The sequence below is a fragment of the Petromyzon marinus genome, chromosome 20, assembly GCF_048934315.1.
Source record: "Petromyzon marinus isolate PM22_M1 ecotype Great Lakes invasive population chromosome 20, UKy_Petmar_22M1.pri1.0, whole genome shotgun sequence".
In the NCBI taxonomy this organism is placed as follows: Eukaryota; Metazoa; Chordata; class Hyperoartia; order Petromyzontiformes; family Petromyzontidae; genus Petromyzon; species Petromyzon marinus.
In genome coordinates this window covers 13,898,723-13,915,376 of record NC_133686.1, presented here as the reverse complement: position 1 = coordinate 13,915,376, position 16,654 = coordinate 13,898,723, and the positions used below count along the sequence as shown (strand labels likewise).

General features: G+C 51.0%; 1 protein-coding gene across 2 annotated transcripts in view; it reads left to right on the top strand.

Annotated features, from left to right (window-relative positions):
• The window catches only part of ABCC10 (ATP binding cassette subfamily C member 10), a 69,069-nt gene that overhangs the window by 37,249 nt on the left and 15,166 nt on the right, over positions 1 to 16,654 (top strand). For both annotated transcript variants that reach the window (XM_032957482.2, XM_076068335.1), the window contains exons 10-13: positions 902 to 1,091; positions 3,225 to 3,305; positions 6,216 to 6,608; positions 7,420 to 7,510. In XM_032957482.2, the coding sequence (XP_032813373.2) occupies positions 902 to 1,091; positions 3,225 to 3,305; positions 6,216 to 6,608; positions 7,420 to 7,510 (755 nt within the window). The remainder of the gene's footprint in view (positions 1 to 901; positions 1,092 to 3,224; positions 3,306 to 6,215; positions 6,609 to 7,419; positions 7,511 to 16,654) is intronic.

Below are 16,654 nucleotides of genomic sequence, written 5' to 3'. Positions count from 1 at the left end.
TATATAGCTCAGTGGGCCTTATCTGGTACAATAAAAACATATTTATAGTTTTCAAATCTGATGTTTATTGTGTAATTTTTCAACTTATGTGAATATATCTGCATCGTTTCCTGTTACATCAGCTCTAGCTGCTGGTTGAACAAGTTGGTGGGGCAGTTGGGGGTATGACTCGGTCATCTTATGTGGGTATCATGTGCCTGTGTAGCCCAATCACCTTTGCGCATGTGAGCTCCCCCGGCCTTAGTGGCGCTCTCAGACTGTGTAGATCGACGCGCTTGACAAGAGAGTTCTGGTGCAACGGTTAGCGCCGCGCTGCGCTACGAACATGGTGACCCGAGTTCAAATCCCGCTACTGCCAACAAACAGTAGCAATTATCTGAACCAGTCCTGGGCCCCTTCCCTAGGTCGGCTCAGCCTCAAACAAGTACCTGGTGTGGTGTGTCAACATTGCCACGAGAGAGACAAATGTGAGCGTGGTGCCTGCCACCCACCCACCCCCTCGTGTTTGTTAAGGCTATACGGGGGATCTTTGTCTGGTTGCCCCGAAAGCCTCTCACCTCATCAATGAAATGACCAGACTAAGTTCACAGCTGAAGAAGGCGGAGCATGCAGGAGGCAAGATGCTTGGACGGCAGGGTGGCGCAGTGGTAACACTCGTGTCTCGTATCAAGAAGGACCTGGGTTTGATTCCAGACTTGGGCACCTTTCTGTGTGGAGTTTTTCTGTTCTCTCTCTCCCCCTGCATTGCATGGGTTTTCTCCAGGTCCTCTGGTTTCCTCCCACACAACTGCAAAAGCCTCGCAAGGCTCTCCTGAAGAGGAGTCTTGAGACTCGGTGAGGCGTTCCTGAGTAAACAAGCGCAATAATAATAATCGTGATATTGCATCATGGTCTCTTGCAGGACAAACCCGTTTGTTTGCTGGACGATCCTTTAGCAGCCGTGGATTGTGATGTTGCTGCTCACCTGTTCAGCAAATGCATCAATGGGATTCTGCAGAAGAGGACCAGGATCCTGTGCACTCATCGCACCCAGTATTTGGCCGCAGCCGACCTCGTCATCCTGCTCGACAATGGCATCGTCATCAAAGCGGGTACTGGATTTTGACGCTGGAAAGTATCCGTAGTTAGTGGTATTTTTAAACACTGTACAAATTCTGCGAGCTGGTCGTGTGGCTCAGCGCTTGCGAGTTCAGATCCTGATAGCGGAGTTCCCTCGGCCCATCATACCCCTGCGGTGAGTAAAACGAGTTCCACTTTGTGAGGAAGTCAACAATTGTTGTCCTATGGATATGACTCGCCCCCAAAATAGGAATGGGGAATTTTCACCACTGGCTCAGGGCTGTAAACTGGAGATGAGCGCAGCCTCAGTGCTCATTTGAGCAGAAATCATCTCCCCCTTTGGAGACATACGCTACACCGAGTCATCTAAAACACATTAAGTGCCGGTTTTTACACCTCTAGAAGCTAGTGCTCGCTCTCACGTCTATCACTTTTATTTCACTTTCGTTTTACAAATAAACAAAGTTTATTCTTCAAGCCCTCCAACGAACCACAACCATCATCTACTTATTCATGGTGATGTGATGAGTGACTAAGATTCAGTGGTTTTAGCAAGGTTATTAGTGTATACCATCACATTGTAAATACGTAGTTAGGTGATATGAAGTGAAGTGTTAATTGTCATAGGTGTGTCTATGCCAGACATCCCTAATAACAGCCACATGCCCTCCCCTGATCGGTTTACCTGTGTAGTGGTCGACTTCACACGGACAACTTCTTCTTTTCTCTGACACCACTTTTATTACAAACTCTCCACATTACGCCTGTGGCTTCATCATTTCTCTGCTCACCGCGGCGAGTGAGCGAGCCACACTCGCACACCGCGCTCGCTCGCCACACTCCCTTCCCTCTCTCACTGTCTCTCCGCGTCGTCTCTGTCTCCCTCCGTCGCTGTCTTTGTCTCTCTGTTGCTCGCTGTCTCACTCTGTCTCTCCGTCTCACTATCTCTCCGTCCTACTTTGTATCTCTCTCTCGCTCTGTCTCCGTCTCACTCTGTCTCTGTCCCACTCTGTATCTCTCTCGCTCTGTCTCTGTCCCCCTCTGTCTCTGTCCCACTCTGTATCTCTCTCTCGTTCTGTCTCTGTCTCACTCCGTCTCTGTCCCACTCCGTATATCTCTCTCGTTCTGTCTCTGTCTCACTCCGTCTCTGTCCCACTCTGTATCTCTCTCGCTCTGTCTCTGTCCCCCTCTGTCTCTGTCCCACTCTGTACTCTCTCTCGCTCTGCCTCTGTCTGCCTCTGTCCCATTCTGTATCTCTCCCTGTCTCTCCTTGTCCCTGTCTTGTCTCTATCTCTCTCTGTCTCTATCTCGTCTCCATCTCTCTCCCTGTCTCGGTCTTGTCTCTACTTGTCTCTATCTCTCTCTGTCGCTCCTTGTCTCTGCTTGTCTCTGTCTTGTCTCTCCTTGTCTCTATCTCTCTCTGTCGCTCCTTGTCTCTGCTTGTCTCTACTCCACTGCTAGCCTGTTCTGTCTCTTATGTCTTCTCTCCGTCTCTCCCCGACCTGCTCCGTTCCAGTCCCAGCGACAACAATAACTGCGCTCTCCCGTCCCCCGAATATATCCCTGTTCCCATCAACTACCAATTATTCGGCGTGCCCACGCCACCTCGTGTCCCTCGCACCTGTCCCTATCACCCCCCATCTCCAGACACTTAGGTGCCACTCTGCTCCTGACAACAACACCCGGCCAATCATAGCCATATATCGCATGCCAACTTAATTGGGCCGTTTCTCTCTCACCGTTCCCTGTTGCCGCACCTGCCCAGCCCGACATGACCCCACTCTCCATAACTCGCGCGTCTTTACCATCCACCCTGTATGAGCTTGTTAATCCACTACACCTGCGTTGCCTTGGCCCCACTCGTAGAGCGTCCTTGAGCGGGGGTGAATCCATTCTGAGCCATGCTCGAGTGACAATTCAGCAAACAGCACTCTTTATGAATATGTTTAAAACAGCCTTAACCACTCAACATTGAGGCGGGGTATAACCGGCTTGCTGTACGTGGCCACCGATGTCGTTTGCCGTCCGCTGTGCGTGTAATTTATCGGTGTTGCTAGGCAACGCCGGGTTGTGCCGGCCTGTGTGTATGTACGTGTGTATGGATGTTGAACTTCTTTCGCACCATACTTAGCCAACCATGTGAATCGGAGCTGTCTGTGTTGCAGGGCCGCCCCACGCGGTGCTTCCGGCCGGTAACGCGCTTCCTGATTGGCCCTTGGCCGTCGAGGCTGAGCCACACTCAGATGGTAACCGTGTCTCCGCCCCCTCCCATTTCTCCTCCCCCTTCTCTTCCCCCTCCCTCTTCTTCTCCTCCTCCTCCTCCCCTCCCACACCTCTCCTCTTCCCTCTCATCCTCTTCCCTATCCTCCCCCACATAGCCCTGCAATGTGTGCACATTTGCTCATGTGAGCTGTTGAAGTCTTGCCTGCTTTCATAAATGTGTTGTTGAATAGTATGCGATCATAGGTAATAAATCACAGTCATTTGTCAATTCAATGGTGGACATGAAGGCTTCTTTGGATCATAATTGGCCACGCTTTATCAGTGCAGGTTGGTAGGGGTGGTGGACAGGCTCGGTTCACATGTAACTCGCCACTGATGTAATCTGGTGACTGGGAATTGAGCTCAGGTAGAGCGGTTCGTAGTGTGGCACACGGAAACGCTGCATCGCCGCTGCGCGGCTGAAGCTTGCATGCTCAGCGGCCCGAGTTCAGACTTTCATCGTCATGAAAAAGTTTCAAAAAGGGCCTGAACCTAACTTGGGCATCATCTATTATTACACAACAAATATGGAAGCGCACTCCAAGGGAAGCAAATTGCCACCAGGAGTGTGACAGCATAGACTGCTGTTGTATTCTACAGCCTTTGTTGCTTTCACTAAACTTTGATCATGGAGTTATATGAACATAAACATATGAATAGAACATGAACACAGGCCATTCTATTCAACTAAACTATGATCTATTTTTATTTTACCAGGTAAAGCCCACTGAGCTACAGTGAGGGAAAAAAGTATTTCATCCCCTGCTGATTTTGTACGTTTGCCCACTGACAAAGAAGTGATCAGTCTATAATTTTAATGGTAGGTATATTTGAACAGTGAGAGACAGAATAACAACAAACAAAAAACCAGAAAAACGCATGTCAAAAATGTTATAAATTGATTTGCATTTTAATGAGGGAAATAAGTATTTGACCCCCTCTCAATGAGAAAGATTTCTGGCTCCCAGGTGTCTTTTATACAGGTAATGAGCTGAGATTAGGAGCACACTCTTAAAGGGAGTGCTCCTAATCTCAGCTTGTTACCTGTATAAAAGACACCTGTCCACAGAAGCAATCAGTCAGATTCCAAACTCTCCACCATGGCCAAGACCAAAGAGCTCTCCAAGGATGTCAGGGACAAGATTGTAGACCTATACAAGGCTGGAATGGGCTACAAGACCATTGCCAAGCAGCTTGGTGAGAAGGTGACAACAGTTGGTGCGATTATTCGCAAATGGAAGAAACACAAAAGAACTGTCAATCTCCCTCGGCCTGGGGCTCCATGCAAGATCTCACCTCGTGGAGTTGCAATGATCATGAGAACGGTGAGGAATCAGCCCATAACTACACGGGAGGATCTTGTCAATGATCTCAAGGCAGCTGGGACCATAGTCACCAAGAAAACAATTGGTAACACACTAAGCCGTGAAGGACTGAAATCCTGCAGTGCCCACAAGGTCCCCCTGCTCAAGAAAGCACATATACATGCCCATCTGAAGTTTGCCAATGAACATCTGAATGATTCAGAGGACAACTGGGTGAAAGTGTTGTGGTCAGATGAGACCAAAATGGAGCTCTTTGGCATCAACTCAACTCGCCGTGTTTGGAGGAGGAGGGATGCTGCCTATGACCCCAAGAACACCATCCCCACCGTCAAACATGGAGGTGGAAATATTATGCTTTGGGGGTGTTTTTCTGCTAAGAGGACAGGACAACTTCACCGCATCAAAGGGACGATGGACGGGGCCATGTACCATCAAATATTGGGTGAGACCCTCCTTCCCTCAGCCAGGGCATTGAAAATGGGTCGTGGATGGGTATTCCAGCATGACAATGACCCAAAACACACGGCCAAGGCAACAAAGAAGCACATTAAGGTCCTGGAGTGGCCTAGCCAGTCTCCAGACCTTAGTCCCATAGAAAATCTGTGGAGGGAGCTGAAGGTTCGAGTTGCCAAACGTCGGCCTCGAAACCTTAATGACTTGGAGAAGATCTGCAAAGAGGAGTGGGACAAAATCCCTCCTGACATGTGTGCAAACCTGGTGGCCAACTACAAGAAACGTCTGACATCTGTGATTGCCAACAAGGGTTTTGCCACCAAGTACTAAGTCATGTTTTGCAGAGGGGTCAAATACTTATTTCCCTCATTAAAGTACAAATCAATTCATAACATTTTTGACATGCGTTTTTCTGAATTTTTTGTTGTTATTCTGTCTCTCACTGTTCAAATACACCTACCATTAAAATTATAGACTGATCATTTCTTTGTCAGTGAGCAAACGTACAAAATCAGCAGGGGATCAAATACTTTTTTCCCTCACTGTATATAGCTCTTTCAGAAGCGGCCTGGCCACTAGTGATAGCTCAACAAAGTGGCTTATCAGGTGTAAATATATCACAGCCAAATATTCGAGTAGACGCAGAGAAAAATCCACACGACCACTGGTACAGAGACACGCAAACTCCAAGTATACAGGCGTCAGGGTCAGGATCGAACCTACGGACTCCTGTATACCAGGCGAGGTGGTTAACATCTCGCCGGCTCATTATTTGTTGATGTCTCCTTGCGCACGCGTGGCACGTGATGTCATCGCAAGGGCTGGGAGGCCTGCGTCATTTACGAAGGGGTTTTTCACCGAGTCTTGGGGCGACCCTTTGGTAAATGTGCCCGGGCGTCTATCGACTAAGTCCCTCATAGCAACACGACTTTATAATGAAGTTTTGTTCATATTGGGTCTTCTTTACAAGCGTTAGCGTTATCGTGACCCCCGCGTCACAGAGATGATGCACTAACGCTTTGCATCTTGTTTAGAACGTTGTTGATGCTGACCAATGATACGTTGTCCTTCTATGCAAGCTAACAATTATGCAATGATGATTGCCCTGTGTGACAGGAGGAGGAGGTGGAGGAGATGAGTGTGAGTGGGATAGTGAGGGTGATAGTGAGGCTGATTGTGTGGCTGGCGCTGTGGCTGCAGGAGCGTGTGGTGGTGGTGTGGCTGAAGGAGCGGGTGGTGGTTGCGGTGTGGTTGCAGGGGTGCGTGGTGGTGTGGCTGGAGGAGCGGGTGGTGGTGGCAGTGTTGCTGGAGAAGCGATTAGTGGTGGTGGTTGTGGTGTGGCTGATGGAGCGGAAGGTGGCGGTGTGGCTGGAGTAGTGAGTGAGCCGTTGGTGCAGCAGGAGGAGAGGATGGTGGGCGCCGTGGCTCTGGGTGTGTGGCTCGCGTACTGGCGCGCCGTCGGCTCCTGCCTCTCCGTCGCCGTAATCCTTGCCCTCTTTCTCATGCAGGGTGAGTCTTGTACTTGTTGGGTGTTGATGACGATGTGCAGTGTTGACATGTGAGGTTGTTTCCACGCCACTACAGAAACATAATTCTCACCACGTACTAGGTCTGTAAAAGTAATTAATCTCACGCTTCTCAGTGAGCCACCATTCATTGCAGTGGCATTAGAAGATGGATATTCAAATTTTTAACAGTGTAGCATTTAACTTTTTAAATATATACAGACATACCATAAAAATGGTATGTTATATAATTGCTGTATGACAATATTTAAAAAGAGTAATAAAAAACAACCATCAATTATGGATAATTACGTCCGCTTCAACAGCAGTGTAGGGAATTTCAACAGGACGTCCACCTCTGATTTAAGGCCAACGGTGCCACCAAGAGGCCAAGGTTTAGGGCTGCTCTTTGCGCTTTCAGGGTCTCATGAAGCGATGGCCGCTGAGTCGTGCGCATGGCTGAAATGAACAGCGACTCCTACGTCTATGTCCAAGTCAGGAAATTGCTACGTACGACGTGTGGTACAGACGAGCAACTGAATTTCGAAAAGCAGCACAGTTATAAGTTGACGTCTTTAGCCGTGCAGCTGTGCTGGCTGTGAGCTCATGAGTTGCTGCCATTCAGCAGTGTTGACAAGCAGCGATCGACCACGTAGCGCATCGGTCTGATGAGATAAGGCATAACAAAATAAAGGTGTCCTGGTTAGATGTGCTGTTCTGGAATAGGATGGTAAATGTTCTGTAAGTGTCGGTAGTTTTGATATATGGTGATGATAAAATGTATCCTCATGGAGGTTATTTTCCTGTTTCTGCAGCAACTCGTAATGTTACAGACTGGTGGCTGTCTTACTGGATCGCGCATGTCCAGCAACATAAAAATGCAAGTTTCCACGATAATTTCGAGAGGTACGAATATTACACGTAGCGTTCGATGCCATGTGGTTTGGCTGAATGCCGTGTGCACTCAGTTTTCTTTCCAGCGAGAGGCGCTTAAATTGGTCGACCACTTGCAGACACGGTGGGGGGGGCGTCACGGTGGTGAGATGTTAACTACTTTGCCTGGTATACAGGAGGTCGTGGCTTAGATCCCGACCCTGATGCCTGTCTTTTCAGAGTTTACGGTGTCTCTTTCCTCGTTGTCGCATGGATTTTTCTCCGGATCCTCCGATTTTTCCCTCCACGTTTAGAATCATTATCACGAGTTTAGAATATTTGGCTGCTATAAATTTAAGCATGATAAGCCTCTTCATTGAGCTATTAATTGTGGCCAGTTTGCTTTCTAAAAAAGAGCTATATAGCTCAGTGGGCCTTACCTGGTAAAATAAAAATTGTTTAGTTTATAGCCGTTCTACATCTCCCTCACACAGTTCTTCTCCCGCAAGGTTGCGAGGTCGTGAGGCCATTGCCCAAAAATTTGGCGACTTTGTCATGACTCCATAACTGCGTTCGCAAACGCGGGAGCGAAAAAATTCGGTTTAGCACAACCGTTTACCAAAAACACTCACCGTTTGTGACATTATTCTGATGGGTAAGCCACATTTGCTGGCATAGAGGTGTAGCGGCATCATTGAACGTTGTGTGTAACTGCCACTACTTATGGCCTGTAGTAACGGCCTTGAGCCAACAGGGGGGAGAAGGGAAGCCGATGGAGATGAGTTAGGCCGCTAGGACAATGTAAACCGCAGTGTAGCTCGGGACCAGGGGTACAGACCCCAGACCCCCAAGAGGGGGGCTGGGGGATAACGTCACGCTCCGGGCCCCTCCAGACGGTTCCAGAAGGGAGGAGTGGCAAGGGGAGGAGTGAGCCAGAAAACGGTATAAAAGCCGGTCCCCTAAACGGGACCGGCAGTCGTCGTTTACCTGAAGACCGAAGAGCCAACCCGGAGACCTGGAGCTACCACCTGGAAGACCTGAAGCGAAGAGCCCAAAGGGCAGAACCCGAACCCCTGGCTAGGGTTGGGACAAAAGCTTAACCAGTGTAGGGTCAGAGGTTAACCAGGGTAGGGTCAGAGCTTAACCAGTGTGAGAGTCAGAGCTTAACCAGGGTAGGGTCATAGCTTAACCAGTGTGAGGGTCAGAGCTTAACCAGTGTGAGAGTCAGAGCTTAACCAGGGTAGGGTCAGAGCTTAACCAGTGTGAGAGTCAGAGCTTAACCAGTGTGAGGGTCAGAGCTTAACCAGGGTAGGGTCAGAGCTTAACCAGTGTAGGGTCAGAGCTTAACCAGTGTAGGGTCAGAGCTTAACCAGTGTAGGGTCAGAGCTTAACCAGTGTAGGGTCAGAGCGTAACCAGTGTGAGAGTCAGAGCTTAACCAGGGTAGGGTCAGCGTGACCAGGGTAGGGTCAGAGCTTAACCAGTGTAGGGTCAGAGCGTGACCAGGGTAGGGTTAGAGCGTAACCAGTGTGAGGGCAGAATAGTCCGGAGGAAATACCTCCTTAGTGTATCGGGTGGAAGGGGCCGTACCCCTTTGTGTTATGTAAATGTTAAATAAACGTGCTGCCTCCAGAAGAGAGAAGTCTCCTCAAGTTTTGTACCCACTACAAAATAGTACAACTCTCTAAATTTTACAAATTACTGAATTGCAAAGAGTCATATTGCAACAACTCCCACGAGTGGCGGATTAACGCACGCTTGCAGGTCTGTGCTGCATTTACCTTGTGCCACACAGGGACTGCTGCCATGGGGGGGTTCCCTTGGCTAGACTGCAGAATGGCATTGGAGCGACTGAGATGGAGGGGGAGATGTAAGGAGCTCTGAGTTGCTTGGGTGTTTAAGCGAGCGCCACTTTTGTTAAGGAGCATAAACCGTCGCGCGAACTGTGGTCGTCTTTGTTAAATGGATAGCCACTGAACTGCATCGCACGTGTTCAGATGCGCTTCTGTGGCCATCCTTCCGATATTAGGAAGCCACTGGAGCTATGTACTCATAAAATAGAGCCGACATGAGGTTGGAGGTGGGGGGGGGTGTCTGTCGTTTATTTTCCCCCAGTCCACACTTGACCACAGCCCTGTCACAATCTGTTCCCCGCCTGATGCCCCCCTCCTCCTATATCTCCTCGCCTGCTCCTCCCCTCTTCCACTGTTCTTGCTCCACTGCCACCCTCCTTTTGACAGGAATCCTCTCCATGCCGCTTAACCCACTGTCCATCTCCATTCCTATCCCTCAACATCTCTTACATTAACCCCCCCCCTCCCCCTCCAGGGATACAAAAAAACGTCTTCGGTTCTGCCTAGCCCCCAGTACCCCTACAATAACAACAATAATATCAATAACATCAATTGAATGGTCTACCCAGGTCTCCAGCCAGTGCCCTGTAACAGTCCGGACATCCACAGGCTATAGATGACCGCGGCAGCTCCCTCCGTCGGAGCCCCTCTTATCGCGGTCCTCGGTTCGGTGGCGCCGGCGTTGCCTCGTCCTGTGCTGCCATCTCTCCAGCCCCTGCGACCACCGGTCTTGCTGCCTCTCCGTCAGGCCTCACATGGGGCGCTGTAGGCTACAAGGGAACACAGGGCACCGAACCCCCCTCAGGTCGGTGAGTAGAGGCCGGCGACCTTGGCTCGGGCGGCGGTGATGATAGCGGTGACGATGGCATTGCCTCAGCAGAGGATGATGGAGGTGATGGAGGTGAAAAGAGATATATGGCTTAAGGCAGGTGGGGTGCACAAACCATCGGCGCTTACCCAGTTGGACCTGGACGCACTGAAGTAGGAGTGCTTTGACGACCTCGACCGGCCCTTTCAAGGGTCGGTGCAGTTTTGGTGAGAGGCCAAATGGCACCCGAGGACAGTGTAGCCATGCCTGGTCCCCGACTTTAAAGGGCTTGGCTGTCACCGTCCTCTCCTGTATCTGTACACTGCTCTTTCGACTATCGGCTGATGTGGCCTCGGCCGCTTGGTGTGCCTCCCTAAAATAAATTAGGGAGATCTTTAGTGCCTTTGGCCATGCGTTTACCCTCGTGGGAATGTCCGTCAGCTGCACATCAATATGCTGGATGGGGTCTCGTCTGTACATAAGGAATAACGGCGAGAACCCCGTCACCGCGTGTGGGGCCACCCTGTATGCCGCTAAGACCGACGGGATGTGGAGGTCCTAATTGGAGTGGTTCTCGTCCACCACTTGGGACAGCATGGCCGCTATGGTGCGGTTAAGCCGTTCCACCATGCCATTGGTCTGGGGATGATACGGAGATGTTCGGACCTTTTTAGTGCCCCAGATAGAGCAGACGTCGTTTAGCAGCTGTGACGAGAAATTTCTCCCTTGATCCGTGAGCAACCGCTCCGGCGCCCCTTTATCAAGAACATAGCACCCAACGAAGGCATCAGCGATGGTCTGTGCATTTGGTCCGGGAGGGCGCTCGGGTTACCCAGGGTGGTGACATCCGCCACGCACATTTTACGCAGGTTGCGACCCATCGGTGCACGTCAGCAGTTATTACCTGGCCAAAAGTACTGACCCTGTAATGTGGACAGTGTCTTCTGCTCGGCCAGGTGTAGCAGCTGGCGGCAGTGCATGTCCATGACCAATTGTTGACGCAGCGACTCCGGAACCACCAGGCATTTCTGGCGTTCCGCCCGGTTCAACCACATGGGGAGGTCCTCCCATACGACATACTCCTCCCCCCCTTCCTCCACTGAGGTGCGTAGCGCCCGTAGGGGGGCCTCCTCCTGCTGTAGACATCTGCAGTCCAAGGTTAGCCCCAGGTCATGGTCGGTCAGCTGGACCTCACCCTGTGCGCCATCTGCCGTGTATACAGGAGCGATAACCATTCCCTCCGGCATCGCCTCCTTGCAGCGTGCCACGCCTGTAACGCATGTACAAGCACCCGGGGGCGCCAGCCGGGACAATGCGTCTGCATTAGCATGTCTTGTCCCCTTGCGAAATACCACCTGGTACCTGTACTCTTGCAGGCGCTCTATCCACCTGGCCAGCTGGCCCAAAGGCTTGTCAATGCGGAGCAAATACTGCAAGGCCGCGTGGTCAATGCGGACCGTAAATTTGCGATCATACAGTTAGGGTCGAAATTGCTGCATGAAGTGGACGACCGCCAAGAGCTCCCTACGGGTAACGCAGTACTGCTGGGTGACAGCACGCGACTGCCGTAGGCGATAACCACCTCCCGACCGTGCTGTAATTGTGAAAAAACGCTGCCAATGCCTCCGTCAGACACGAGCACAGCTGCTGGAATGCATCCTCCGGGGATCTCCAGTAGAATCTCTGGTTCCTAGCCATCAACATGTTTAGCGATGGTTGCAAAGTTGAGCACAAACCGGCGGTAGTAGGACATAGAGCCCACAAACCTGTGTACCTCTGGAACTGTCGTGGGAATGGCCCAGATCCTTATACAGGCCATCTTCTCCAGGTCCATAGCCACTCCAGTCTCACTGACGACGTGGCCAAGTAGGGTACCGACGGCTGCATGAGGTGGCACTTCGAAGGCTTGAGCTTCAAGTTTGCTTTCCGGAACTGCAGGAATATCTGACGCAATCAGCCAATGTGTTCATCAAAAGACCGGCTGAAGACAATGACGTCGTCTAGGTAGATTAGGCACGTATCCCATTGGAGGCCTGCTAAGGCAAACCCTATTATGCGCTGGAATGTCGCCGGTGCAGTCTGGAGGCCCATGGGCAGGCAGTTGAATTCGAACAGGCCCTGTGGTGTCCAGAATTCTGCTTTGGGCCGGGAGTCCGCGTCTAGGGGGACCTGCCAGAAACCGGACAATAAATCCAGTGTACTGAAAAATGTTGCTCCTGCAATTGTGTCAAGTGAGTCATTGATACGCGGTAGGGAATATGCATCGGCAAGCGTAACAGCATTGAGGCGGCGGAAGTTCACGCAGAATCTCGGTGACCCATCTGACTTGTTGATTAAGACCACCAGCGCCCCCCAGGGACTTGAGAATGCGGAAATGATGTCGGCCCGCACTATCTCCTGCACCGCTTGCTCGATGTGCCCTTTTTCCATTGGTCTCATCTTATATGTGTTTTGGCACAGGGGTGGGGCATCCCCTATGGTGCTGCAGCAGATGCGTGCCTCCTAGGTCGAAGGGTCCCCGGCTGAACACATTGTAGAACTCATCCAGTAATGAGTGCAGCCGGTGCATCTGATCGGGCAGCAAATCCGGCTCAGGCTCCCCCAGTTGGTCCATCTACGAGTCGTTCCCTCTGTTCTTGGACTGGCCGACGTTTCCCACTAGCTCTGGCCCCGTCCCAGGGACTCCTATTGACAAAGGACTGACGTGGGCGAGAACCATCCCACATGCACCGTTGCTGCCCTGTTCGAGGTGTTCAGCACTTGAATGAACAGATACTGATTACCCTGGTCAATAGGTCCGGCCCTCACCAGTGCGTGGCGATCCATGGCGGCTGGCGCTGGAGACACCAGGATGGGTGAGTCCGGCTGGGTCGTCATGAGGGGTGACCGATATTGCAGTGGTATCAGCATCTGGGTTGCCTGGGGAATGGAGACAGACACACTGACCAGAGCCTGCGCGTAGGGTACCCGCTGCTTTCAGGAAGTGGAGATGTGTTCCCTGGACTTCCACCCGCCCATTGGCCAGATCGATTTTCATCGCCATTTGCCTCGGAAAGTCCGTCCCCAACAGGCAGGGCACGGGCAGTGTTGTGGAAACAAAGATGAGTCCTGTTACAGCAAGCTGCCCAATCTGTATTGGAATCTCAACCGAGCCCAGGAAGCCCATACGCCCTCCGTTGGCCACGACGAACATCGTCTTGTCAGGGGCTAAGGGCCAATTTTAATCCGGCAGCATCTCGTGCATGGTGCTCGAGATGATCGTGGCCGACGCCCCTGTGTCAACCAGGATGCACGCCGACATTCCCGTGATTGCACCGACCAGGACCGAGGTTCCTGACGTGGCTGCTACCACCCACCTTGCCAGCTTCTTCAAGTGTGTGGCCACTGACCAGGCGCTGGCTCGCTATCCTGTGGTGTATGGCGAGGCGACGGGGGATGGAGGTGAATGGGCCGAAGATGTGGTTCCCTCCCTTGGGGTGTGTCTCATCGGGATGAATCAGCCCTTGTTACGTGTGGTGGATTCCCAACTAGGGTGTGGGCTGGGCCCCCCATGTAGTGCAAGGTGCCCCCCCCCTGTGACATGGGATGGGCCCCCAATGTGGTGTGGGGTCGGCCCCCCATTGTAGTGTGGGGTCGGCCCCCCATTGTAGTGGGCGGTGGGCCCCCCATTGTGGTGCGCAGTGGGCCCCTCATTGTGGTGGGTGGTGGGCCCCCCATGTAACGTGAGGTGGGCCCCCATCTGGTGTGAGGTGGGCCCAGAATTGTGGTGGGGGGTGGGCCCCTCATGATAGTGGGGGGTGGGCCCCCCATTTTGGTGGGGGGTGGGCCCCCCATTGTGGTGCAGGGTGGGCCCCCCGTATGATGTGGGGTGGGCCCCCCATGTAATATGAGGTTGGCCCCCCATGTCGTGTGAGGTGGACCCCCCATGTGGTGTGAGGTGGGCCCAGAATTGTGGTGAGGGGCTGGCCCCTCATGATAGTGTGGGGTGGGCCCCTTATTGTGGTGGGGGGTCAGGGGTGGGGGTGAGCCGAGTGCCTCCCCTCCCATGGGCCCTCCCCTCCCGTTGGCCCTCACCCCTCCCCTTCCCTTGTTGCGGGGGTGTGCCCCCCCCCCCCCCCCGTAGTGTGCCATTTTCGGTCCCGTCTCACTCCACCACATTGCGAGGGCGAGGCGGTGCGTGAGATGGCTCCGCGGCACACCGGCGAGCGCGTGTATTACTGCACCTGCAATAGTCTTGAATTCAACTCAGGAGACTCGTCTACCACCTTGTCCATGTCTCCGCGCAGCAGCATATTCTCAAGCTGCTGCAGCTTGTGGAATCCAGCTTGATCAAACCTCTCCATGAATTGAGTATTCACTGTGTCCAAGGCATTGTAGAATTGGACTTTGTACAAAGACTGGGCATCCGGATGGATATGGGCTGCAGCTTGACCGGTGTAACGCTTTGTAGGTTTGCGGATATGAGGCATCTGAATAGGTTGTAGGTCCAACTTTGTTGCCATAGCAGTTGTTTTTGCGAACAAGACATCAAAGTGCTCCTCCGTTCGCTTGTCCTGCATGCTCGTTTTGAGATGGTCCACAGCCTCCAACATGCCTAAAACAGTATTTCCTATGCTGCAGGGAGGTGTTCAGGCACTCCAAATCCCCCATCAGGTCTTCAGCCATTACAAGGCCGAGCACAGTGTTCCCTTTTAGAAATGTTCCATGAAGACCATTGGCCTCAGTTGAAGTGTCAGATGAGCTGCATGATGCCATTTCTTCAAGGGCTGTCAGCACTGACTCATACTGGTTGAGAACTGAGTGGATGGCGGGGGTGCGAACAGTCCACCTGGTGGGACAGAGAGGTTTCAACGAGGTGAAACCATGCTCTGATTTTGCGATTTCCTGGAAAATCACCTTGAACTTGCCAGATTGAGTAAAGAACCCCTCCAATTCATACACCAGACCCATTGATTATCTTACTAGTGGAGAGGCTACACAGGCAGCCTGCGTAACTAAGTTCATGCAGTGTGGACCACAATGACAATACATAGCCAGCGGTTGTTCTATCTTTAGAATGGCTTGCACCCCCTGCAATCGTCCAGCGATATTTGCGGCACCGTCATAGGTTTGTTCTCGAAGTTGGGACAGAGGAAGGCCTCCACGCATCATCACATCACGTGCCATCTTGTCTATATTTTGCCCTGTCGTTGATGACACTTCGTAGAGTCCCAGGAATTATTCCTTTGTAGATCTGAATCTACAAAGCGCAAACATTGACACCTGCTCAACTCCTGATATATCCTGGGTGCCATAAATGATAAGTGCGAAGTGGACCACTGGCATTGATGTTATTTCCGAGACAATTTCTTTGACAATTGTATTGCCCACCAGCTTAAAAATTTCGTTTTGCATTTGGGGACTAGTGAAATCAAAGTGACCGTTCAGCCAGGTGGTCTGCTCTGCATCGCCCTCTGCCTTGTACTTTAGAAGCTGACTGAAATTCCCACTTTCCTTAACGCCTCGAAAAGCCAGAACTTGCCGTGCCAAGTATTTCACACCCCCAACAATATTCAGAAGATTTCTCCTCGCTTGTTGCTGCTGTCTTTCAAGCTCACGTGAAAGTTGCACATTAGCAGGTTTTGGCTCCCGAATCCGAGTCATCACAGCTAATTTGTGACACTGGCTGTCTTTAGGCGCACTAAACTTCTCCAGTGCCTTCTTCCAATTTTGAAGGCCAGTCTTGACAAAAGCTGAATCTGCTTTTGATGCAAGCTTAGACTTTTGTGTAGCAAAGTATTTAGCAAAATAGAAACAGAGGATCCCCTTTAAGGAGGGGCTGTAATGGAGCCACGTATAATCTTTAAACCATTTCTCCTGAAAGTAGAGTGTCCTATTTGATAGGGTTTGACTAGGTATGATATTAACATTTGACTGATTTGGACGAGGTCCAAGCTTCCCTTCCTCTCCTGCACCTTCATCTTCGCTTGCCTGTCTGCTCTCTCTGTCATTGTCTCAAACTCACTCTCCTTGCTTAATTGTATTACCTGAAATACACATCAGAAGCTATACTTATAGGAATATCTCAGCTTAAATGAACATTATGATTAGACTGTTGTGATGTCATTATTCAATCTTAACCATCGATATTTGCTCCTTTTCTCACTCAGCTGCTCTCCCTGCCCTGTCGGCATGCTCATGCTCTCTCTCACTCTCTCTCTTTACTCTCAATGCACCAGAGCGAACATGAAATAAATATTATCAGTAAACAATTTGTGTTTCTTGCCATGATGTTCAGGAATAGATCTGGATGGCAATTTTTATTATATCGAGAAACATTGACTCATCTCTTGTACGACTGTATGCTCCTATCATCTGACTGGTACTCATTTTCTCACTGCTCTCAACTTACTTTTCTTTACTGAGGCTGCCCAAAAAACTGACGAATATCACTGCCACTCTTGCTCATGATGACACTCACTGTGAATGAAAGCTGACTGTAATAAAACTGCTTGCACTTTAATCAAAGAAACACTAAT